We start from the raw sequence: 25,398 nt of genomic DNA on the forward strand, positions 1-25,398 counted from the left end.
ATAATAAGACAAATACCTGAGTACACTCCTGATTTTCTTACCTCTTTTGTCTGATTTTACTTTTGTTTTGTCTTATTGCTCTAATTTTAGGGAAGTTTCCTTGATGTTTTCTTCTATTGTTTATAATTTATGCTCTCATAATTTTAATGTTTAGAAGCTCTCCCTCCCTTCGAGTATTGTCCTTATTTCAGTGTGCAATATTTTATCTCTGAGGACATTAATTACATTTTTTTTTTTAAAACTTCTCCGTGGAAAATATTTCTTTTTTATCTCTCCCAGGTTGTTTTGGAGTCTGGGTTTCAGATTAGATTCCTTCCTTGAGTGTTTGGTAATTGTTGTATACTCATAATGAAGAATTGAAAATTAGAACGTTGTTTGAAAGCTTCGTGTGTGGTGGGTCTTAATGACAGTAGTGACGTATTATGTATTATGCTTCCTTTTTGGAGGGCTGCTCACATCTCCTGGAGAAGACTCCTTCATAACGTACGGGGGAAACTTCTATTGGCTAAGGATTCTCTCTTGCATCTCCTAGGTCAAATAATGCTTCGATCAACTTTGTAACTTCTAAATTTTTGTGGCTGTTGACTTTTCTGTTCTTCGTGCCCTTGTGAATTTAGGTTCTCTCTTCTCTCCTTCCATAATATGGTAGCATATCAAAAGAACAATGTAATTAACTAAAACTATTTAAAATCTTTTTAGGGGGCGCCTGGCTCAGTCAGTCAGTAAAGCATGTTTGTCTTGATCTCATGGTCAAGAGTTCAAGCCTCATGTTGGGCGTGGAGCCCACTTTAAAAAAAAAAATCTTTTTGTGGGTCTTTTTGTCCTTAGGGTAATCCCATTAGGGATGTCCAATCAAATTAATGAGCTTTAAAGTCACTTGAAAAAATTCCCTTCTAGTCATAACACTGACAAGTTGACATATGTTTATGTGTGACAAAAGATGATGACTGTTTTGCTTCATTTCACTTTTCACCTCTAGGGATTGTTTTTTCCTTTTGATTTTATTTTGTTTCATAATTATGTATGACTCCAGACTCAAAGCTACAAAATGAAGTACACTTAGTGAAATGAGGCTTCTCTCCTTGCCCCATCTACCTCTTTCCCTTCATTACCATATCAGGAGCTATTCTCTTTAAAATAGGTACCTTCCTTCCTCACTTCTCTTTATTCTCTGACCCTGATTTATTTTCCTTTATGTACATTTTTAAATATTTATATTATTTCTTTATTTTTAGAGAGAGAGGAGAGCCTGGAGCCTGATGCAGGGCTCAATCCCATGACCCCAAGACCATGACCTGAGCCCTAATCAAGAGTTAGGTGCTTAACTGACTGAGCCACCCAGGCGACCCTATCTTCCTTTATATTTCTTATCATGCCTGACACTATTACCTTCTTTCATTACTAGAATGAAAGCTTTGTGAGAGCAGGGACTTGAGATGTGCTAAAATAAATGCATTGCTCAATTCTTATTTAGGGCCATTCAGAGGGATATTTGTGTTTGTTTCCTTTTTGTCCCTTTTTGAGTATGGGTTAGCAGTGTAACCTATACTTTTCTTTTTAAAAACTTATTTGGTCAACACTGCTATTTAATATCAACACATTGATTGTGCCTGTATAGCCATTTGAAATCACACAAGCAATGTGATATAATGAACATACCAGTGACAAGAATGAGTGGCCCCTGCATTCTGATCTCAGCTCTGTTCCCATATATAGATGATACCGGAGTAGGTGAAGACGGCCTGTGACGTGTGCTACCGCACCTGAGAGGCCCCGGCTTCGACAGTGTCTTGTTCAAGAACCCATGCAAGACAAGGAGTGTTATGCAGGGTGGGGTGCTTCAACATTGGGGTGAACTAGACTTTGTTTATAGTCAGTTGTACTAGAATGTGGCATGTGTGTTCCTAAAAATTACCACTCTCTGAAAAAACTGTTCAATAAAAAACAGTTTATGGACAAATTGGAATTAGGGGCATAACTCGAAGACATTGGTGAGTGATGTATTGAAAGGAACATGATAAAAACGTTAGCAGTTTTTGCCATGCAGGTTAAATGGTGAAGAAATGCATAACACTGAAATAGAGATGACACTTTACCTTGAAAAGACCTGATATTTGTAGAAGTGGGCACTGAAGGGTTACAGCCTGTGAGTTCAGCTGGGTGCAGTGTGTTCAGTGTTTTTACTCATGGTTTTTACCTGCTTTTACTTGTGGAGGAAATTGCATCATAAGCAAGTGGTAAATTTGTGTTGTGCTCAGATTTTCCTAATAATCATGCTGGAACAATTTACATTTTTTAAGCAGGTGGTAGAGCAGAACTGATGGTATTTTTCTCTTTCTCCTTTAGACGATATGCCAATGGGAACTGCTGGCAGACGTGCTTCAAATGAGTTTTTGGTGTGTGGAGGGTATGTTTATATATATTAAATTAGAGTATTTTTCATATTTTGGTTTTTGTGCGTAAAGTTATAGAACTTTGACCATGTTTTTGATTCCAAAATTTATTTTGTTTCACCATTTGTCATTTCTTTTTGTAGACAGTTTAAATTGTAGTAAAAAGCACATAAAATCTGTTGTCTTCACCGTTTTTAAGTTTACAGTTCAGTAGCATTAAGTATATTCAGTGTTGTGCAGTTAATCTCCAGAACTTTTTCCTCTTGCAAAACTAAAACTCAGTACTCATTATGTAAGAGCACACCTCATTTCTCCCACCTCTAGGCGCTGGTGACCACTATTCTACTTTCTCTTTCTATGAATTTGACTCTTCGGATACCTCATATAAGTAGAATATACAATATATGCCTTTTTGTGACTGGATTAGTTCAGTCATCATCATGTCATCCATGTTGTAGCATTTGTCAGAGTTTCTTTAAGGCTGAACCATATTCCATTCTCTCTCTCTATATATTGTGTTTTGTTTATCCATTCATCTGTCAGTGGTCAATTGGATTTCTTCTACCTCTGGGCTATTGTGAATAATTCTGCTATAAATGTGAATGTGCAGATATCTGTTTGAGATCCTGCTTTCAATTCTTTTTGATCTATACCCAACAGTGGAGTTGCTGGATCATATGATATTTCTATTTTTAATTTTTTGAGGAGTTGCCATATTGTTTTCCATAGTGGTTGTACCATTTTACGTTCCTACCAACAGTGTACAAGGGTTCCAGTTTCTCTGCATCTTCAGCAACACTTGTTATTTCTGTGTTGTTGTTTTTTAAAAAATAATAACCATCTTAATGAGTGTGGGGTGATATCTCATTGTGGTTTTGGTTTGCAATTCTCTAATAGTGGTTTTGAGTGTCTTTTCATATACTTCATGGCCATTTGTCTATCATTTGTTGTTGAGTTGTAGGAGTTCTTTATATATTTTGGATATTAACCCTTTATCAGATAGATATTTTCTCCCATTACAAAGGTTGTCTTTCCACTCTGTTGGTGTGTCCTTTGAGTGTAGAAGTTTTAGAATTTGATGTAGTCTCATTTGTCTATTTTTTGTTCTGTTGTCTGTGGTTTTGGTGTGATTCGGGAAATCATTGCCATGAAACTTTTCTCCTATGTTTTCTTCTAGGAGTTAAATAATTTTGGGTCTTATATTTAGCTCTTTAATCCATTTTTAGTTAATTGTTGTATGTTATATAAGGCAAGGGTCCAGCTGCATTCTTTGCATATGGATATCTAGTTTTCACATTTGCTGAAGAGACTGTCTTTTCCCTATCGAGTGGTGTTGGCATCCTTGTCGAAGATCATTTGTCCATATATGCAAGGGTGTGTCTCTGGGCTGTCTATTCCATTCTGTTGGTCTCTGTGTCTGTCGTTATGCCAACCACATTGTTTTGATTACTGTAGATTTGAAATCAGGAAGTATGAAACCTCCAGTTTTGTTTTTCTTTTCCAAAATTGTTTTGACTATTCAGGGTCCCTGCAGATTACGTATGAACTTCAGGATAGATTTTTCTATTTCTGCAAAAAATGCCACTGAGGTTTTGGTAGGGATGGCACTGATCTGTATAGATCACTTTGGGTGGTATTGACATCTTAACAGAATTAAATCTTTTAGTCAATGAAGGTGGGATATCTTTTATAATTTTTTTTGGCAATGTTTTGTAGTTTCCGATATACAAGTCTTTCACCTCCTTGGTTAGATTTATTCCTGTGTATTTTATTCTTTTTGGTACTATTGTAAATGGCATTGTTTTCTTAATTTCTTTTTTGCATTGTTCATTGTTAGTGTATAGAATTGCTGCTCATATCTGTGTGTTGATTTCATTCCTGCAACTTTGCTGAATGTATTAGTTCTGATGGCGTTTTGCGTGTGAAATCTTTTGGGTCTTCTACATTTAAGATCATGTTGCCTGTGAACAGAAATAATTTTACTTCATCCATTCCAATTTGAATGCCTTTTATTTTTCTTGCCTAATTGCTCTGGTTAGGAATTCTGTGTAGAAGTGGTGAGAACAAGCATCCTTGTCTTCTGATCATAGTCTTTGACCATTGAGTATGATATTAGTTATGGGCTTTTTATATATGGTGTTTTTTAGGTCAAGGTAATTTTTTTCAATTTTCCTAGTTTGTTGAATGCTTTTTATCATTAAAGGATGTTGGGGTTTTGTCAAATGCTTTTTCTGCATGAATTGACATGGTCGTGACGTTTTTATCTTTCATTCCATTAATGTAGGTATCTTATAAATCACATTTGGTCACGGTATATGATCCTTTTAATGTGTTGTTGAATTTGGTTTGCTAGTATTTTGTTAAGGATTTTGCCTCAAATCTCATCAGGAAAATTATTCTTTTTGTTTGTTTTGGTAGTATCTGTGTGTGGCTTTGGTATTAGCGTAATGCTGAACTCATGGAAAGAGATTGGGAGTGTTTTCTCCTCTTTAATATTTTGAAAGAGTTTGAGAAGTATTGATGTTAATTCTTTAAGCGTTTGGTAGCATTCACCCGTGAAACATTTGGTCTTGAGCTTTTTTTGTTATTGGGAGGTTTTGATTACTGATCCAATCTCCTTACTAGCTATGGGTCTGTTCAAATTTTCTCTTCCTTTATCCTGCAATCTTGGTAGGCTATGTGTTTGTAGAAATTTATCCATTTCTTCTAAGTTACCCAATTTGTTGGCAAGCACTTGTTCATAGTATTCTCTTACAATCCGTTTTATTTCCATGGCATTGGTTGTCATGTTCCTTCTTTAATTTCTGATTTTGAGTCTTCTCTTTTTCTTAGTTAACCTAGCTAAGTGTTGATTTTGTTGATTTTTTTTAAATGCCTGCTCTTAGTTTTTCTGTTTTTTCAATTTTGTTTATCTCTGCTCTAATCTTCATTATTTCCTAATTTTTGTTAGGAAATGGGTTTAGTTTGTATTTTTTCTTCAAGATTTATTTATTTTAGAAAGAGAGAGGGGGCGTGCAAATGAGTGTGAGTGGGGGAAGGGGCAGAGGGAAAGAATCTTCAAGCAGACTCCCTGTTGAGAATGGAGCCCAACATGAGGCTTGATCTCACAATCCACGGGATCACAGCCTGAGCCAAAAGCAAGAGTTGGATGCCCAGCTGACTGAGCCACCCAGGTGCCCCTAGTTTGTACTTTTTCTAATTTGAGGGGTAAAGTTAAGTTTTTGATTTGAGGTGGGGTTTGTGTTTTGTTTTTTTGGGGGGGTGCTTTTGGGGTTTTTTTTAGTGTTAGCATTTACAGCCAACAACATCTATCTTAGTACTACTTTCACTGTATTCCATAAATTTTGGTATGTTGTGTTTAGACTTTCATTTTTTTCAAGATATTTTCTGATTTATTTTGTAATTTCTTCTTTGACTTATTGTTTAAGAGTGTGTTGTTTAGTTTCTATGTATTTGTGATTTTTCTAGTTTTCCTCCTTCTGTTGATTTCTACTTTCTATCCATTATGATGGAAAAGATACTATTTATGATTTCAGTCTTTTAAAATTTTAAGATTTGTTTTGCATCCTAACATGTGGTCTATCTTGGAGAATGTTGCATGTGCCCTTGAGAAGAATGTATGTCCTTCTGTTGGTGGTAGGAAGAGTGTTCTGTATATGTCTGCTAGATCCAATTGATCTAGAATGTTGTCCAAGCTCTGTTTCTTCGTTGCTCGTTCATCTGGTTGTTCTGTCCATTATTGAAAATGAAGTATCAAATTGTTCAGGTGTTATTGTGAAACTATTTCTACCTTCAATTCTGTCAACATCTGCTTCATATGTTTGGGAGCACTGATGTTTGGTGTATAAATATTTATAATTGTTATATTTTCCTGGTTAGTTGACCCTTTAATAATGTCCTTGTCTCTTGTAACAGTGTTTGACTGAAAGTCTCTTTTGTCTGATATTAATATTGCCACTCTTGCTGCTCTCTTTTTTTAAGATTTGTTTATTTATTTGAGAGAGAGAAAAAAAGAGCATGCATGTAGAGGGGAGGGGCAGAGGGAGAGGGAGAGACAATCTTAAGCAGGCTCCCAACTGAGTGTAGAGCCTGACGTGGAGCTCAATCTCACATGAGATCCACGATCCTGAGATCATGACCTGAGCCAAAACCAAGAGTTGGATGCTTAACTGACTGCACCACCCAGGTACTCCTAGGATATCTTTTTCAATTCTTTTACTTTCAGCCTAATAGGGGAAGATTTATTATTGCCATTTTGTTACTTTTATGTATGGCTTGTGGCTTTTTTGCCCCTCATTTTCTCTCTTAATACCTTTCTTTGTGCTTTGTTGATCTTGTTGTAGTGACACGATTTGATTCTTACTTCCTATTGTCTATATTCTACAGATATATTCTTTTTGGTTACTTTTGGGACTACATAAAACATCTTTAAGATACAACAATCGGGGCACCTGGGTGGCACAGCGGTTAAGTGCCTGCCTTCGGCTCAGGGCGTGATCCCGGCATTATGGGATCGAGCCCCACATCAGGCTCCTCTGCTATGAGCCTGCTTCTTCCTCTCCCACTCCCCCTGCTTGTGTTCCCTCTCTTGCTGGCTGTCTCTATCTCTGTCAAATAAATAAATAAAAATCTTTAAAAATAAAAAAAAATTTAAAAAAAAAGATACAACAGTCCATTTTAAACTGATAACTTCAGTTGCATACAAAAACTGTACTGTAGAGAGTATGGGGGTATACTTCCCCCCCTTATGTTATTGATGTCACAAATTGCATATTTATGTGTTCCTAATAATAACAGATTTATAGCTTTTTTGGTACTTTTATCTCAGACTCTATACAAGAATTGGGACGTGCCGATCTTAAAAGAGAGGGGAAAAAGAGTGATAACAGAACTACATAATGGCTCTGAAAGCTTGTGTTCTGTCATCAGTCTGTTTCCCTCTGCTTTGAGAACAGCGTGTCCCAAATGGGAGCTGCTCTCTCAGTCTACTTCCCAGGGGTTGTGGTAGGAGTACACATACCTGGGAGTGTAAAAAGGGGTTCAGAGAAAGGTAGTGAGTATTTTGAAAAAAATAATACTCTTCCATAAGATATTAAGAGCATGTGGAAATGAATTATTACAAATACATTAAAATTATGCTATATGCAAAATTAAAATGGTTCGATGTAGGTACAAGACATATTCTTTACAGAACCATTAAAATTGTGTATCTCCGTGTCCCAATAACTATCCTCTCATAGGCCAATCTTTGTAATGTTAGTGGTAGTATATCTCATTCTTTCCTTAGAACCTCACTTTTACTGAAATTATTTTAAGATACTTAACTGTATTTCTTTCCAGGAAAATGCCTGACCCCTAGGCAAAAATTATTCATTTCAATAAAATAAAAGTGTATTGTATTTGGGGCAGACTGCTTAGTCTTTCTAGTATTCCACGCAGGTCAAAGATGACTTCCACCCGTGCTGGAGACTCAGGGCAGACACAGACCTTCCCCCTCCTCACCTTGGGCTTAGGGAGTCAGGTGGTGGTGGAATAGTGTGCTTATTTTAAAGCTAGACAGAAAAGTGGCTATAGTGGTCTTAGCTAGCTGGAGCTCTGGGAATTTCTCCAGGGAGGACTTTGTAGACTGAGCAAGGCTGCTTGAAGATTCTGTCCAGAGACCAAGACCGCATTTCCAGGATACCTACCATGGCTGTTCATCTCCTCATATGCTGGGAGGGGATTGCCTGAGAGTCCCTGAGAGAGGGGCTTTGAATTATGTACAAAGTTGCTAAGTTTACTTTTTAAGGTAGTTTTACTCCACTCCAATTTCCTTTGGTGATTAACAAGTACAGGAAAAATATTAGAACCTGACAGTGTATATGTTAAAAAAAAAATTCCTAGATGTACTTGCCTCACCAACAACGTCCTTACTCGTTGAATTGAGACAGTAGAAAGATGATATTTCTTCATCCACATTCTGATGCTTGATGGCCGTGCTGGTTGTTCTCTTAGGGGAACTTGGGTTCTCAGGCCTTCGTGGGCTCTGGGTTACAGGCACCATAGTTGGTTAGTGAAGTCTTATAAAGCTGTTTAGTTTCCAGTAGAAGAAGTTTTTTGTTTTAATTTTCAGGTTATAGATCAACTTCACAGTCAGGTATATAGATATTAAAAACACAAATCATGGTATTTGAAAGATATTTACTGTTACACTTGACACTAATATAACATTGTGTGTCAACTATGCTTCAATATAGAAGGATGGCTGGATAAATAAATACATGAAACTTAATGGAAATGACCTAAATGAAAAATAGAGCTAATACCCTAAGAGCTAGAGACAACAGTCCTGACTGTAGTGTGGTTGACCCTAAAGGCTGTTTTCTTGCAAGATGAGAAGTCAAAATAAATAGTTGTTGCCTTCATTTCTGTGGCTCAGAGAAGTTGTCTCCGATTCTTTTGGCCTGTTCTTCACGGTTCAAAGGTAGCTGCCACAGCTCCAGCAAGCATACTCATGTTTTGGGTAGAAGGAAAGAGGAAGAACAGGTAGAAAACTTCTACTTACATCTTATTGACCAAGAGGGATATGTGGCCACTCATGGGTGCAAAGGAGTCTGGGATGTGTCATCATTTCATTGAGCAAATCACTACCTTCCATAAAATTTGAGTTCTGCTAGTAAGTGGGTGAATGGATATTGAGGAAAGCAAACTAACATTTCTATTATGGATGAGATTTTCTTTAAGTATGAAATACTCTAATGGTCCAAAAAGCTCTAAAGTGGGGCACCTGGGTGGCACAGCGGTTAAGCGTCTGCCTTCGGCTCAGGGCGTGATCCCGGCGTTGTGGGATCGAGCCCCACATCAGGCTCTTCCACTATGAGCCTGCTTCTTCCTCTCCCACTCCCCCTGCTGTGTTCCCTCTCTCGCTGGCTGTTTCTCTCTCTGTCAAATAAATAAATAAAATCTTTAAAAAAAAAAAAAGCTCTAAAGTGACACTTCAGAAAATAATCGTACTGTTTGTTAAATAACTAGATCTACAATCTCTTTTTATCTTGTAATTTGAGAAAAAGTGTTAGATTCATGGGGCTTCTTTAGTATTATAGAAGGGCAGAAGAATGAAATAAATCATCTTTTTTAAGGTCCAGTATTGTCCCTGATGTTTCGATAGGTTGTAAATCGAATTGAAAGGGCATATTATTTCTGAATTTATGAAAAGCGAGGAAGGAGGCTATTACAGAAACCCAGTACTAACACTTCAACGTGCGGCCCTCAGATCGGTCATGTGCTTTGAGAGTCGTACAGTGTTATTTTCAACCTTTTTAAAAGTCAGAGTTCTTTGGGAATGCTTACTGCATTCATGACTTTTGTAAACATTCCAGTCATCTTTGCTCTTGAACTTCCTGTTCTTTTACCCAGCATATTTTCCTAGAAATATTTTTTTCCCCTCACATAATAATGAATAGCAGAATGTGAGCAGATGAAACTGAGTTTTGCCAACCTACGGACTTCTTCTATTGTTGTAGAGGAATGTTTTTCCAGTTCTTATTATAATTCTTAGTCCTCAATATGCCTATAAATGCCTGGAGAGTTCTTTAAATGACTAATGTGATTTTTTTTTTTGCCTTATTTTTGAGATGATCATTTTTTATTCTCGTGGAAGTGATCATTTGGCCTCTTCTAGAATTTTCTCTTAATATCACCAAGGTGTCAAATGAAAGAAAAACAGTCTTACTTGGATTTCTTTCCTTTTTCAATACATCGTGGTTGCAGGCAGTGCCAGCCCACTGTGTCGCCACACAGTGAGACAGCACCAATACCGGTTCCTACTCAGATAAGGAATTATCAGCGCATCGAGCAGAATCTTACATCTACGGCCAGCTCTGGCACAAATCTGCATGGTTCTCCAAGGTAAGCGAGTATTTTTTTCCCTTCCTCTTCTTTTAAAAATGTTGTTGTTATTGAAACATCTGTTACTTTCCATGGTTGACATAATCTCTTACATATGTATGTAATGGAGGTGTACAAAGCCTACCAATAAAAAACTTGTAAGAATCTATTTAAGTGACATTTAAGCTTAGCTGGACAATATAGTATGATATGTACATATAATAATTCTTAAGAATTAAGGAAGAACTTGTTAAGATGAAATCTCACTAGTTGTAGCAGATCATTTACATTTTATTTATTTCCTCCACATCCTGAAACCCCACTAAGGTAGTAAGAACAAAAAGGCCTAAGTCCACAAAGACAAGGAAGATAAGAATACACTCTCAGTGGGTGAGAGATTTCAGCACGTTTCTGGAAAACAGAAAAAAAAATGGAAGGGGGAGCCCCCTGTAGTAGGGCGGACATCAGAGCACCCCACGGTGCCCCCGAGACCGGAGTCCCGGTCCCACAGAGCTCAGGGAGGGCAGGGGTGCAAGTGAGGCATAAAGTTGAAAACAGAAAAGTGCAATCTGGACCAAATAGCAAGAATGCAAACAAAAGAAAACCTATGTAAAGAATGTGTACCCTGAGAACTAGGTTAGAGACTGCATCCATAAATTAGAACAAAATGCTATTGAAAACAATCAAAACCAAAAAGACCTCTTGGACATTACAAAATATGACTGAAACAAATAAAAATAAATGTCGGAAGACAAAGTTGAGGCTGTGTTTGAAATAGATGAGTCAAGCAAAGAAGATGGAAACTATGAATAAAAAATATTCTTCAAGTATTAGTTAATGTAGGCATTCCAGAAAGAACAAGTTGAAGAAGCAAATTTCCAGGAAATAATGAAGAAAAAGTTTTCTAGAATTGGAGAATACTAGATTTAGATTCAAAGGGCCCAGCAAATGCTAGTTCCATGAATGGAAAAAAGATTCACACCATCTCGTAGGATGAGATGAAAACTCGTGAGAGTTTTCTACAAAGGTCATTTTGGCAAATCTGTGAGACTATTCATGCATATATCTTTTGAACCCCGCACTTTAACTTCTGGTCACTTATTCTGTAGATACACAGTCCTTGCCTGTGTATGAAGGTACATATGTACAGGTTGTTAATTGTTACAATAGCAGAGGGTGAGAAATAAGCCACACGCCCACCAGGAAGTGACTGAGTTATTATCGTCGGTCTATGACAGCGGAGCGAGCACCTTCCATAAAAAGGAGGGAAGCGTTCTATGTACTGCGGTAGAATTTCCAAGGTACGTTATAAAATGAAAAAAGCAAAGTGACAGCAGAATTAGCAGTGGTTTTCAAAGTGTGGTTTGTGTGTGGCTCCCTTTCCAAAGGTCCGTGAGGTCAAGACCGTTTTCATGATGATACTGGGACACTGTTTTTTTTCACTATGTCGACGTATGCACTAAAGATACAGAAGCAATGCTGTGCAAACCGCCGGTGCCTTAAAATGCATCAAGGTGGTGGCACCCGTCGTACGGTGATTTTTCGTATCTCTTAGCACCGCACATTCGTGGTACCGAGGAATGGCTGTGATGAAGCAGCAATAAAATTTACTATTTCTCCTTGAGAACCACAACCTTGAGTGGCTTGTGGGCAGAAACCACTTCTGGTGCACATTGGGGTTGTTCTCCTAAGGAGAAGCACACGTATGATTGTTTCGGTTGCAAGTTGAACTAGCCCTGTTTTTCACGGAACACCGTGTTTTCATGGAAGAACAGCTGACAAGCTATCGCTTGTGGGCACTGGGCAGCCATTTTGTCGAAAATGAACGAAGTCTGCCACTCCTGGAAAACAAGTGACATAAAATTTGAGCTCTTGAGCAAAAATTAGAATTTTTGATAAGTATTCACCACTATGATCTTGACAGCTTCCGTTATGCCTCAGCGGCCATTTCTGTTAAGGTCTGTGGTGGTATTTTGGCATGGATGTGACTTTTTGATATTTATGATGTGGTCAACATTTGGAATATCTGCATGACTCACTCAGCCAATATTTTTCAAAATACCAGATGCTTAAAAATCCTGCGTGGATAAAAGATCCAGTCCAAGTATGAGACACCTTGCCAAAGATTAGAGCCTAATGTAAAACAGAATTTCATCGGTGTGGTTTCAGATTCCCCACTGCAAGGTTCTTTTAGAAATGTCCAGTGGCTGAGTTTTGCTGTAGAATCAAAGATCAGTATCACAAATCTCTGAAAAGGCTACCAAAATATTCCTCTTTTTCCTGGCTACATATCCGCGTAAGGCTGGATTTTCTTCACGCGCATCCTCCGTATATTGTGCTGTATAAAGATGGGATGCAGAAACAATTGTGAGAATCCAACTATTGAGACCGGCACTAGAGATTTAGCAAAATGTAAAACAATGTCATGTTTCTCAAGAATTTATTTTGTTTGGAAGATATAATTAATTTTCATAATGTTACATTACATGTAATAACTTTGTTTTAATGAATTATTAATGACCAGATTTTTTCATTTTTAACTTCTCATGCAGTAAATATCAATAGATACAAGTTTCGTAAATAAAAACTCTGGGATAGGGTTGCCTGAGTGGCTCAGTCAGCTGAGTGTCCCACTCTTGATTTCAGCTCAGGTCATGATCTCAGGGTCGTGAGATCAAGCCCTGTGTTGGGCTCCATGCTGGGTGTGGAACCTGCTTAAGATTCTCTCCCTCCTGCCCTCCAACCCCCCCCCCGGGGGGGGGGAAACCAAAAACTTTGGGATATTCAGTAATTTTAAGAGTATAAAGGGAACCTAAAACCAAAAAAAATATTGAAAATATTTGGTATGGTATATATTACCTTTGTTAAGATGAAAATAAGATTATATTTTCAGTTGGTTTGCTTGTATATGAATTAAGGAATTCTGGAAGGATATATTAGAACTTAGAAATAGTGGTAACCTTTGGGGTAGGATTGAGGGAGTGTCGAGAATTAGGCGGACAGAATACAAGGATGGGAGGAAGCCTTCCTGCCATATAATTTTATACATTTTTTATTTGTTCCATGTGACTATATTACATATTTTTAAAAATTCTACTCTACATGTGGTTAGAAGTTTTAGGAAAAAAGACAGAAAGAGTCCAGAACCTGCCAGAGAGGGAGTCATTTTATTTTTCTTTGCAGATCTACAGCGGTACGAAGGTCTAACACCAGCCCTATGGGCTTCCTCCGGCTGGGGTCCTGCTCCCCGGCGCCCGCAGACACAGTACAGACAGTTGGACGAAGACTCTCCACTGGGTCTTCCAGGCCTTATTCACCTTCCCCTTTGGGTAAGGAGAGTAAAGCTGTTGTTTTTGACTTGTTTTTCACCGTGACAGATCTGAGATGACACTCTCATTAGGGGCATTGACTCACAATGGCAGTGAGTCTCAGCTGATGGGCCATATCCTACCCCTCCCACTCTCTGCCTTCCTCCCGGCCCCGTTGTGAGCCACTCTACATACGTTTGTTGGGACCTCTGTTGGAAATAGAATAATATAAATGGATCTTATGGATAAAAAATATCTCCACTGGGTTTGGGCTCCAGACGCACGAAATCAGAAACCCTAGATAATAGTACGTGAAACACCTACTTACCACTCAGACTTATGAGGATGAAGAGACAGTCGTGTAGACAGCAGCACTGGCTGTGGTCCACCAGGGACCTTCCAGCTTCGGGAGGAAGACGGTGGCAGCTTCCGAGGTCTTCCCGCCTCTCCTGGGAAGTCTGCACGGCATGGGGGGATGCTCACACAAGCCGTGTCACAGCAGCGGCAGCAAAAACCCAACCGAACAGAAAACCCAGCCTTAAACCACAGTTCTAGTGAAACTGAGAGACAAAATGCTCCACCTTCAGCACATGTGCAGGAGAGGCCAAAGCAGCTGAGACTGCGGAATCCGAGGGGGACAGCACTGGTGTGGGGGGGGCGGGGGGTGCAGAGAGGGCCCGGCGGCAGGTCTCAGACTGGCCCCCTGTATAAATATATATGTTTTCTACTTCTAAGAGGTAAATTTTTATACACTTTTTTACTTCTAAAGGGCTCTACCCTCAGGCAAAACTGCCAAGTAAGAATAAGGGAATGTGGGGGCGCCTGGGTGGCACAGCAGTTAAGCGACTGCCTTCAGCTCAGGGCGTGATCCCGGCATTATGGGATCGAGCCCCACATCAGGCTCCTCCGCTATGACTGCTTCTTCCTCTCCCACTCCCCTGCTTGTGTTCCCTCTCTTGCTGGCTGTCTCTATCTCTGTCAAATAAATAAATAAATAAAATCTTTAAAAAAAAAAAAAGAATAAGGGAATGTGGAGAAATTTCAGGAGGAGGCAGAGTGAGAAGGATTAAAGTATGCCCAGGAGCCCCGATTTAAAAAGAACAAGGAAAAAAAAAACCAAAAAACCATAATGATAATGTTTTAAAAAATGTATATCACCACACCTATTGCAGTGGTTTTGAAGCTGCTTTTTGGCTGAAAAGTCTTCCCGGGACGCAGTCCTGCCCCCCCCCCCCCCCCCCCCCCCCGCAGCTCCTGCTCAGTGCCTCTTGTTTTGTACAGGCCTGTGTCTCCTGCCTGCGTCCACTCCCTGAGCTCTCCCAGCTCTTCACCTTGTTGGTTTGGGTTCTCAGAGGTAGATGCAGATACCTCTGGAATGACTGGGGAGGCGCCTGTGATGGATGCGGTGGGGGCCCCTTCAGACCTCCCTGCCACCCTGAGCCCTGCAAGGGAGAGAGGGTGGTAGGAGGAGTGGGCAGGGGAGCCTTGACCAGAGTGAATTCATTCTAAGAACACTTTAGCCCGGCCCAAGGAGTGTCCCCAAGCTCTAGATGGTCCAAATCCCTGACCTGCTTGAACCAGCCTGAGTTAGTGTGGCCACACGCAGTCCTGGCTGGGAGCAGCCTGGGGGGGCGAGCCTCGGGGGGCGCGTCGGGAACATGGTGGGTGCAGAGGGACAGCAGCTGGGCCCCCTGCAGTTCCGCAGGCCTCAGACACCACGAGCTCTTTGTACTTCTCTGTCCTAAACGACCCGCCTGTTAGAGGCATCACTTTGTGTACGTGACTTTCCTTCTTGCTGGTCTCGTTCCAAGGCAGAGTCTTGGGTTCTTTAATTGTAGCGTGCCCAACACCCGGCACATTGGTCGCCTGTAAGTGCCGGCTGAACTAAATCTTCGCTCATCCAGCTTTGTAAACTGTGATGTACCGTGCAGTTCGCGCATGTCTTACCTGCTTCCATCCTTCACTGGTTTGAATCCCCTCTCGTTCCTCTCCCCGTTTCCCCGTTCATAGTTGGGACCATTCCTGAGCAATTCAGTCAGTGCTGCTGCGGGCATCCTCAGGGTCATGAATCCAGGAGTAGAAACTCATCAGGTAGGAGATCTATTTGGCATATTAATAATTTTAATCCTGTTATAAGTGGATTTGAGTTATGTTTTTCTAGTCTTATCAAAGGAATAGAGCTGATACGAAGTATTCTGTCTGTTGTCCTACTTTCTAGAATCTTGGTCTCATAGGCTTTAGCATATCGTGTAGTCAATCAGATATCTCCTTTGGGGTATCTTTTATCTTGGGAATTAATTAACTGAGCTAAATTTTGGTCATAGTCACATAGATAATGAAAATCAATCTAGGAAATGAAATTTATTTTCTTTGATTAATACTGTTCTTGATAAGAGCTGCCAGTTAGCATGAGATAAACAAGAAATATAGTTTATTTGATTTAATATAAAATATATATGCATCTGAAAAGATGTGTGCAAATCACACTTTTATTAGTCAAATTTTATTGTATGTGCATCTGAGGAGTTGGCTAATGAAAGCAATTCTGTGTCACTGAGAAAAGCACTCTTTTCTTAGTTTTCATATTTTGTGTTTCCCTAAAAATAAAATCTTAGATAACTCTCTCCAGATTTATAACATTTTGCCACTAATTTTATTTATTTGTGTGTGCGTATTTATACATACACACACACACACACACACACACACACACAGCAGAACCCAGTTCTGAAAGATTAAATACCAGATTTAGGATGAGATTAAGCTAGGAGTGGTCAGTAGCAAAAGCTCCAACTTCCTTTTTGCGAAGATTATGGTTATAGGTCTTTAAGATTATCGTGACAGTTTAGCTTCCAAGAAGCCCCAAAGAATTTGTAGCTGGAGCTCCTGGCTGGCTTAGTAGACCTGAAGTCGGCAACAACAGGGTTTGTGTGGGGCGGTCCTCTTGCCGTTGCCAGCTGTTCACCGTATTAAGACCTTATTTCTCGGGTTCCTATTAGGGTATCCCCTTAAGAGGCAAGAGTACCTGTGGACAAGCGTTTCCTTTGTAGAGAATAAGGGCACTTTAGGTTATAAATGAATTTCATTCATGAAACTGATAAAAATAATTAAATTATCCATATATACTTGTTATTCTTAGACAAGTGAAATAAAATCCCAGAAAAGTGTATTATCTAATTAAATAAAGGGTTATTCTGGATTGGTTTGAAAAGTTTCTTTTAGCTGCTATGTGAGAAGAGAGAGGAATACATTGATATCCCCAAGTACGTAGTCACATAAAAAGTAGAAATCATTTTGCTCAACATAGGTTTTTGTAGTTTTTATTGACTTTGACCGTTTATGATATAGTTCTCTTGTGCTAATTAGACCAGACATTAATCTGAGTTATCTGCTAGCTGCTACACCCATCACCATTGCCTTCTATCTCTTGAGAATACCAATGACAATACAGTTGTCACTGTTTTCTAAAAGATGCCCCAAAATCGTGTCTTGCCAAGTACACCATTTTTAAAATATCTCCCGAAGAACATGATATTTGTTAGACTTCGCATTTAAAGGACTGTCCTCTGAATCCTTCAGTGTTTGCCCGCACCCTGGGCTAACCTGCATGCGTGTCCGTGGCAGGTTCCCCAGTGCCACAGGCTCCGTCACCACAGTCTCTCCTGTTGGGTGCTAGGCTGCAGAGCGCCCCCACCCTCACCGACATCTACCAGAACAAGCAGAAACTCCGAAAGCAGCACTCGGACCCCGTGTGCCCGTCCCACACTGGCGCTGGGTACAGCTACTCACCTCAGCCCAGTCGGCCTGGCAGCCTTGGAACCTCTCCCACCAAGCACATGGGGTCCTCTCCTCGGACTTCTGACTGGTTCTTTAAAACTCCTTTACCGACCATCATTGGCTCTCCTACTAAGGTGCGTTTATTAAACTCTTGTCGGCGCTACGACTTTGTTAAATAAACGTTTGTTACATGGAGCACAGGGTGTGGTGAGCTCAGGTCCGACAGCAGACCGCAAGAGAAATTGAAATAGAGAAGGCCCCTACTCACATGTCTTGGCAAAAGTTCCTGGCATACCTCGAGAGGCTGCACGGGGACGTCCAGGCAGGTGCAGACAGACAGGACCTGGGGCACGTCCCTTTATTAGGGTCCGGGGATGGAGGACTTTGGGGTTCCTGAGCTAAAGCAGGATTGGTCAATTCAAACCAAAAGAATGGGATTCTGGTGAGCTTCCTAGGAGTCACGTGTGGGATACCCAAGGGGAAAACCTGGGGGACCGGGGAGACTAGACCACCAGCGTTGTTAGGGGAGTCATCTCCAGAGTTAAATGGACTTGGGACCACAGGCTGCTCTCGGCGTGTGCTTGCACGAGGGGCTAGTGTCCCCGTTTGAGGCCCTGCAGCCGTGTGGTCACACAAAGTGGATGGGAGTCAGCAATGCAGTGGAGTAGCTTAGCTGAGCTCTGGACAGTGGGCCATGAGCTAGTAAGCACGCAGTCCCCTCCTCCCAGGGGATATGCTCCAAGACCCTCAGCGGATGGCTGAAACCACAGATAGTATGTTACAGCCTAATTTATACGTTAGGCAAGTGAGAGATTAGTAACTATAACTAATAATGAAATAGAACAGTTACAACAATATGCCATAATAAAAGTTATGTGAATGTGGTGTCTCTCTCTCTCAAAATACACCCAGAATATATATAATATGTAATACTCATGGGGGAGTTGGGTTTTTTTAAAAGATTTTATTTATTTGAGAGAGTAAGTGAGAACGTGAGCGAGCACAAGCGGTGGGGGAGGGGCGGAGGGAGACGGAGAGCCGAGGATGTGAGGTGGGAACGTGCCTGCATGACCAGGGGAAGTGAGGTGGGTGAGGTGGGCGTGTGACCGAGCGTCAGGCTACCACTGACCTTCTGACGATACATCAGAAGGAAGATCACCTGCTTCCAGACCAGGGTGGGCCACAGAAAGCAAAACCATAGACGGACGACTACTGAACTTTATGGAAACGATTCCAGATGAGAACAGCTGCGGTAAATGAGGACTTGCTGTGTGCCAGGCACGCCCTAAGTACCTCACGCTGACTGCTGAATGCTTTCTTACGTTATCCCGCTTATTCCAGAAGAAAGGAAGTTGAGGCTAGAGAGTATGAGTGGACTGTCCGAGGTCACAGAGGCTGTCAGTGGAAGAGTCCGTGGATGAATCCAGGTCTGACGTTCCTGACAATTCCGACGCTGCATGCAGTGTAGTAACCAGCTTACCTGTGTTTCCTTAGACCACAGCTCCTTTCAAAATACCTAAAACGCAAGCGTCTTCCAACCTGCTAGCCTTGGTTACTCGTCATGGGCCTTCCGAAGTGCCATCTAAAGATGGGAATGACCCACGGGAATGCTCTCACTGTCTCTTGGTTCAAGGAAGTGAGAGGCAGAAGTCTGAGCAGAACAAAGCAGTGTTTGGCAGGTAAAAGACACCATTTCCTTCCAGCCTTCCATGCGAAAACTGTAATAGTACCTATATTTCTATTATAAAGACCAACCAGACCAAATTAGTTTAGTAGCTGGTTTATGCCGCATGGTTAATGATATGAACTGTATACATTTAGAATCTCTGAAAACCACAGGTGCTTCCTGTAACTGTGAATACAGAGCTCTCACTGAATTTCCTGAATGTTCTATGTCTGCTTTTTGTTTGTTTTGGTTATTGAAGTTCATCTCTGCCTTGAATTGTCTGGTATCTGTTTTTTGTCTCCTTATTCTCGGACTTCCTGTTAACCCTTTTGTGACTCGGCTTATATCTCCCTTGTTGTTTAAATATCGGGATTTTTTTAAGTATACTTTTCCATTATGAACATCATTCTTCTTTCTAGATCTGTCAGTACTGGGAAATTATCAGATCAACAAGTGAAGATACCTTTAGGTGGACATCAGGGCAGCACGGACAGTTTAAATACAGAAAGGCCAATGGATATAGGTAAGAAAAATGTGGTTTCTTTCAAGGCAGGTAATTTGTTAGTATGTGCGTTGGTTTGCTGTTTTTTTTTTGCTGCCAGATTATCACAAACGTGGTATCTTTAAAATGATGCAAACGTATTATCGTACAGTTTCGGAGGTCAGAGGCCTGCAGTGGGTCTCATCTGGGCTAAAATCAGTATGTTGACGAGACTGCATTCCTTCTAGAGGCTCTAGGGGAGAATGCATTTCCTTGCCTTTTCCAGCGTTTAGAGAGTGCCCTCATTCCTTGGCTTGGGGTCCCCTTCCAGCTTGAAAGCCAACAATGGCCAGTCTAGATTCCAACCTTCTGCCTCCCTGTTCTACATTTAATGGACCCTTGTGATGACATTGGACCCCTTGGATAATCCAGGATAATCTCTTTATATTTGAGGCAGTTCCATCTTCAACTTTAATTACCCCTTGCCATGTAATGGAGCCTATTTACAGGTTCCAGGCATTAGGACGTGGACATCTCTGGCTGGGTCGGAGGGCTGGAGAAAGTAATTATTTTACCTATCTGCTTCTGTTGACCGTTGACACACTTACTGAGATTTCTTCACCCACTCCCTGCCATGTCATCCTTTTTCTTAGCACATCAGGACAGATGCTTGTGGGGTGTCTTGATGGTCACAAGTGGTGAGTTACGAGGAATTCTACCCAAGATTGGTTTTCGTTGGTAGGATAATACTGCCCAAAGTTAGCCTAAATACACATGTACTCTTGAGCATTTCTTATACAGTGAGTAGATCCTATAAAAAGACCATACAGGGCGCCTGGGTGGCACAGCGGTTAAGCGTCTGCCTTCGGCTCAGGGCGTGATCCCGGCGTTATGGGATCAACCCACATCAGGCTCCTCCTCTATGAGCCTGCTTCTTCCTCTCCCACTCTCCTTGCTTGTGTTCCCCTCTCTCGCTGGCTGTCTCTATCTCTGTCAAATAAATAAATAAAATCTTAAAAAAAAAAAAAAAGACCATAGATCACTGAGATCCCCTAGCCTTTGCATAGTTATTTCAGGGACTGTTATGTCCAAGACCCACATCTAGATTACTTGCACTGTTTGTCAAAAAAATAAAGGGCAGGTTGCAGACCATAACCCAGACTTGTTTAACCAAATTTTCAGGTAATGGATTCTAGGAATCTGTATTTTTTTTAATGTTTTTTTATTATATTATGTTAGTCACCATACAGTACATCCCCGGATTCCGATGTAAAGTTTGATGATTCATTAGTTGCGTATAACACCCAGTGCACCATGCAATACATGCCCTCCTTACTACCTATCACCGGTCTATCCCATTCCCCCACCCCCTCCCCTCTTAGGCCCTCAGTTTGTTTCTCTTAGTCCGTAGTCTCTCATGTCTCATTCCCCCTTCTGATTACCCCCCTTTCTTTATCCCTTTCTTCCCGTACCGATCTTCCTAGTTCTTATGTTCCATAGATGAGAGAAATCGTTAATACTTTTTTCAAGTCTACACATCATCTTGACCATTGTTACTCTGAATTCCATTTCTGATAATTTGGTTATATCCATATCCATTTATTTCTGTGGCAGAGGCCACAGACTCATTGTCTTTTCTTTGCTGGGGGGTACTTCTCCTTCTCGTCATTCTGAGGAGGAGAGTTTGCGGTGTTGTCCAGAGCCCAAATTATTGACCGGAACCCAGGCCCACATCCCTAAGATCCCTAGGAATCTGTATTTTTTTTTTAAAGATTTTATTTATTTGACAGAGACAGAGACAGCCAGAGAGAGAGGGAACACAAGCAGGGGGAGTGGGAGAGGAAGAAGCAGGCTCATAGCGGAGGAGCCTGACGTGGGGCTCGATCCCACAACGCCGGGATCACGCCCTGAGCCGAAGGCAGACGCTTAACCTCTGCGCCACCCAGGCGCCCCAGGAATCTGTATTTTTAACAAATTCCTGGGCTCCTGGATGGCTCAGTCGGTTAAGTGTCTGCCTTCTGCGTCGGGCTCCCTGCTCAGTGGGGAGCCTGCTTCTTCCTCTCCCTCTGCCCCTCCCTGCCCCACTTGTGCTTGCTCTCACTCTCTCAAATAAAGAAATCTTAAAAAAAAAAACCTCCCCCATGATTATTATATACACCTAAATTCAAGAATCACCATTGTAATCTCTTTATTCTCATTTTCTCTATAATTTTTTTATTGACTCTCCCATTAGCATCCAAAGAAGGAAATATGTGGACCATCAAATATCTCATTGAACATGGTTTCTAATCCAAAGGGAATACTCCGCTCTTTCTCGCTTGCATGGCTTCTGAAGAAAAGTCCCATGTAATTCTTACTCTTGTTCTTCTGTAGGTGAGGTATTTTTTCTTTCACTTGCTTCAAGATTTTCTCTTTGTCTTTCATTTTCTGCAGTTTGAATATGATATGTCTAGGTGTAATTCTTTTGGCATTCATCCTGGTTGGTGTTCTCTGAGCTTCCTGGATCTGTGGTTTGGTTCCGTCATTAATTTTGGAAAATTCTCGGTTGTTACTACTACAAATATTTCTTCTCTTCCTTTCTCTCTCCCCCTCCGTTATTCCCATTCCGTATATGTTATATTTTTGTAATCATCCTACAGTTCTTGAATATTCTGCCTTTGTTTTCATTCTTCTTTGTATTTGCCTTCCAGTTTTGGAAATTCATATGGACACATCTTCAAGCTAACATTCTCTCCTCAGCCATGTCCATCTACTGGTGAGCTCATCAAATGCATTATTCATTTCTGTTTCAGGGGTTTTGGTTTATAATGTTTCCTTATGATTCTTTTGTAGAGTTTCCATCTCTGCTTGTGTGACCCATCTGTTCTTACATGTTTACTTTTCCCTAAAGAGCCCTTAGCATATTAATCATATTTATTTTAAATTTCTGGTCTGATAATTCCAGTCTGTGCTGTATGTGAGTCTGGTTTGATGATTGCTCTGTCTCATCAAACTATTTTTACCTTGTAGTATATCTTCTATTTTTTTTTTTTTTGAAAGCCCATTGTGATATATTGGATAAAAGGAATTGAGTTACAAATTATGAGGTTTTTTTGTTTTCCTGGCTAGGAGTTAGGCTGTGCTTAGTGTTTACTGTGGCTATAGGTGTCAGGCTAAACTGTTCCCTGTTGGTTTGGAGTTTCCCTAGATACCCCTTTTTAAATAACATCTGACCCTTGCCTAACTCTTTATTCTTTCCTAAGAGTTTTATATCTTAGCCCTTACGTTTCGATCTGTGATCCGCTTTAACTGACTTCTTGTGGACGATGTGACGTAGGGATCCACCTTCATTCTTTTGTGTGTGGATATTCAGCGGTCCCAGCACCGTTTGTTGAAAAGATTATTCTTTCTTCCACTGAATTGTTTTGTTAGCCTAGTAAGAAAAATCTGTTGACTGTAAATGTGTTTCTTTCTGGACTCCTAATTCTGTCTCATCAGTCTGTATGTCTGTTATGCTGGTACCGTACTGTCTTGTCACTATACCTTTATAGTAACGAAGGGAATGTGAGTCCTTTGTTCTTCTTTTTCAAGATTGTTTTGGTTATTCTGGGTCCTTGGGTTTCTATCATGAAATGGAAATTTTATGAAATGAAATTTATCCCTGGATTGTTAAGTTGCTTTAACATATGAAAACCAGGTAGTGTCATACATGACACTCAATACACTAGGAATAGAAGTGAATTTACTCACCTGATAAAGAACATCTATGAAAAATGCACAACTAACATCATACTTAAAGGTGGAAGATTGAATGTTTTCCCCCCTAAGATCACGAACGAGACAAAGATATCTGCTGTTACCTCTTCTGTTCTACATTGTATCAGAGGCTCTAGTCAGGGCAACCAGGCAAAAAACAAAAACAAAACACCCAGAGTGGAAAGGAAGAAGTAAAACTACCTCTGTTCACAGATGGCATGATCTTGCATGTAGAAAATCCTAAGTAATTCACTAAAAAACTACTTGAACTAATGAATTGAGCAGCTTTGCAAGGTACAAGATCAGTACCCAAAAATCCACTGTATTTCTCATACACTGTCAAGAAACAATCTGAAAGTGACATTAAGAAAACAGTTCTGTGTAAGATACCATCAAAAATAATAAAATACTTAGGAATAAATTTATACTTGTAAACTATAAAACTTTGATTCTGAAAACTACAAAACACTGATGAAATAAATTAAAGAAGACCTAAACAAATGGAAAGAAACCCCATGTTTATAGATCAGAAGACTCAATTTTGTTAAGATGGCAGTACTTTCCAAATGGACCAAGAGATTGAATGAAACCCCTGTATGTGACACATCATTTTTCTCTTGCTGCTCTGAAGGTTGTCTCCTAGTCTTTGGCTTTTATGGTTTTACTGTGATGTTTCTGGGTGTGGCTCTCTTTGAGTTTATCTTCCCTTTGAGTGTGTTGAGCTTCTTGGATGTACAGATTAATGTTTTTCATCAAACTTGAGAAATTTTCAGCCATTATTTATTTGGATTTTTTTTTCTGCCTCTCCTCTCCTCCTGGTTCCCCCGTCATGCATATAATACACATTATGCTTAGGTACACTTAGGGGTGTCTCCTAGTTCTTCGAGGCTCTCTTTTCTCTCTCTGCTTCACATTGCACAGTCTCTATTGATTTATCTTCAAGTTCATGGATTCTTTCTTCTGCCAATTCACATCTGCTGTTAAACCCCTGTAGTGAATTTTTAATTTTAGTTATTGTTCTTTTTAACTCCCGAATTTGTACTTGGCTCTTTTTTATAATTTCTCTCTTTACTGATATTCTCTATTTGATGAGACATTATTATCTACTTTACTTAAAAATTGTGTTCTTATTTGAGTGTAGTTTACATACAATGCTACATTAGTTTTAGATATACAACACAGTGATTCAACATCTCTGTACATTATACTGTGCTCACCACAAGTGTAGCCACCATCTGTCCGCATACATCACTCTTATAATATCATTGACTATATTCCCTATGCTGTACCTTTTATTCCCATGACTTAACTCATTTCTTAACTGCAAGCCTGTATCCTCCACTCCCCTCCAGCCATTTTGCCTTCCCCCCTACCCCTCCTCTCTGGCAACCATCAGTTTGTTATCTGTATTTATAGGTTTAATTCTGCTTTTTGTTTGTTTGCTTGTTTTGTTTTTCAGATTCCACGTATAAGTGAAATCATATGGTATTTGTCTTTTTCAGTCTGACTTAGTTCACTTGAGCATAATACCCTCTAGGTCCATCCGTGTTATCACAAATGGCAAGATCCCATCCCCTTTTATGGCTGCGTAATATTCCATTTATAAGTGAACCACCTACATACCACATCTTCTTTATCCATTCATCTGTTGATGGACACTTAGGTTGCTTCCATATCTTTGCTATTGTAAATAATGCTGCATTGAACATAAGGGTGCATATACGGAGGTGCCCCTAAGTGGTTGTTTTTTAAAGAAATAATTGTCACCAGGGTGCCTCGGTGGTGCAGTCAATTAAGTGTCTGACTCTTGGTTTCTGCTCAGTTGTGATCTCAGGGTCGTGAGATTGAGCCCCGTGTTGGGCTCCACGCTCAGCGCCAAGTCTGCTTAAGACTCTGTCTCTCCCTCAGCCCCTACTCCCCTCTCTCTTAAATGAAAATAAATCTTTTTAAAAAATTTAATTTTCACCAGTTATGGTTGTTTCACTGAGAAAGGTCTGTGATGCTCCCCACACTTCACGTGGCTGTTCTGGAAGTCACTGTGCTACGTGCTGTTTGCCAGAGGTCAGTCACTACGAGTTGGAGCAGTTTTTGAAATTAGCTCATTTGAAAGACCATATTATGTCTCGTCCCCCTTTACAAATTAATTTAAATTTATAGAGTTTGTAAGTTCTG

General features: G+C 40.3%; 1 protein-coding gene across 2 annotated transcripts in view; it reads left to right on the top strand.

The window, feature by feature from the left end:
• The window catches only part of ULK2 (unc-51 like autophagy activating kinase 2), an 81,037-nt gene that overhangs the window by 43,885 nt on the left and 11,754 nt on the right, over positions 1–25,398 (top strand). For both annotated transcript variants that reach the window (XM_034647368.1, XM_034647370.1), the window contains 7 exons: positions 2,347–2,407; positions 10,143–10,280; positions 13,443–13,588; positions 15,578–15,658; positions 17,192–17,478; positions 18,839–19,023; positions 19,430–19,533. In XM_034647368.1, the coding sequence (XP_034503259.1) occupies positions 2,347–2,407; positions 10,143–10,280; positions 13,443–13,588; positions 15,578–15,658; positions 17,192–17,478; positions 18,839–19,023; positions 19,430–19,533 (1,002 nt within the window). The remainder of the gene's footprint in view (positions 1–2,346; positions 2,408–10,142; positions 10,281–13,442; positions 13,589–15,577; positions 15,659–17,191; positions 17,479–18,838; positions 19,024–19,429; positions 19,534–25,398) is intronic.

The sequence above is a fragment of the Ailuropoda melanoleuca genome, chromosome 17 (assembly GCF_002007445.2).
Source record: "Ailuropoda melanoleuca isolate Jingjing chromosome 17, ASM200744v2, whole genome shotgun sequence".
Taxonomy (NCBI): Eukaryota; Metazoa; Chordata; class Mammalia; order Carnivora; family Ursidae; genus Ailuropoda; species Ailuropoda melanoleuca.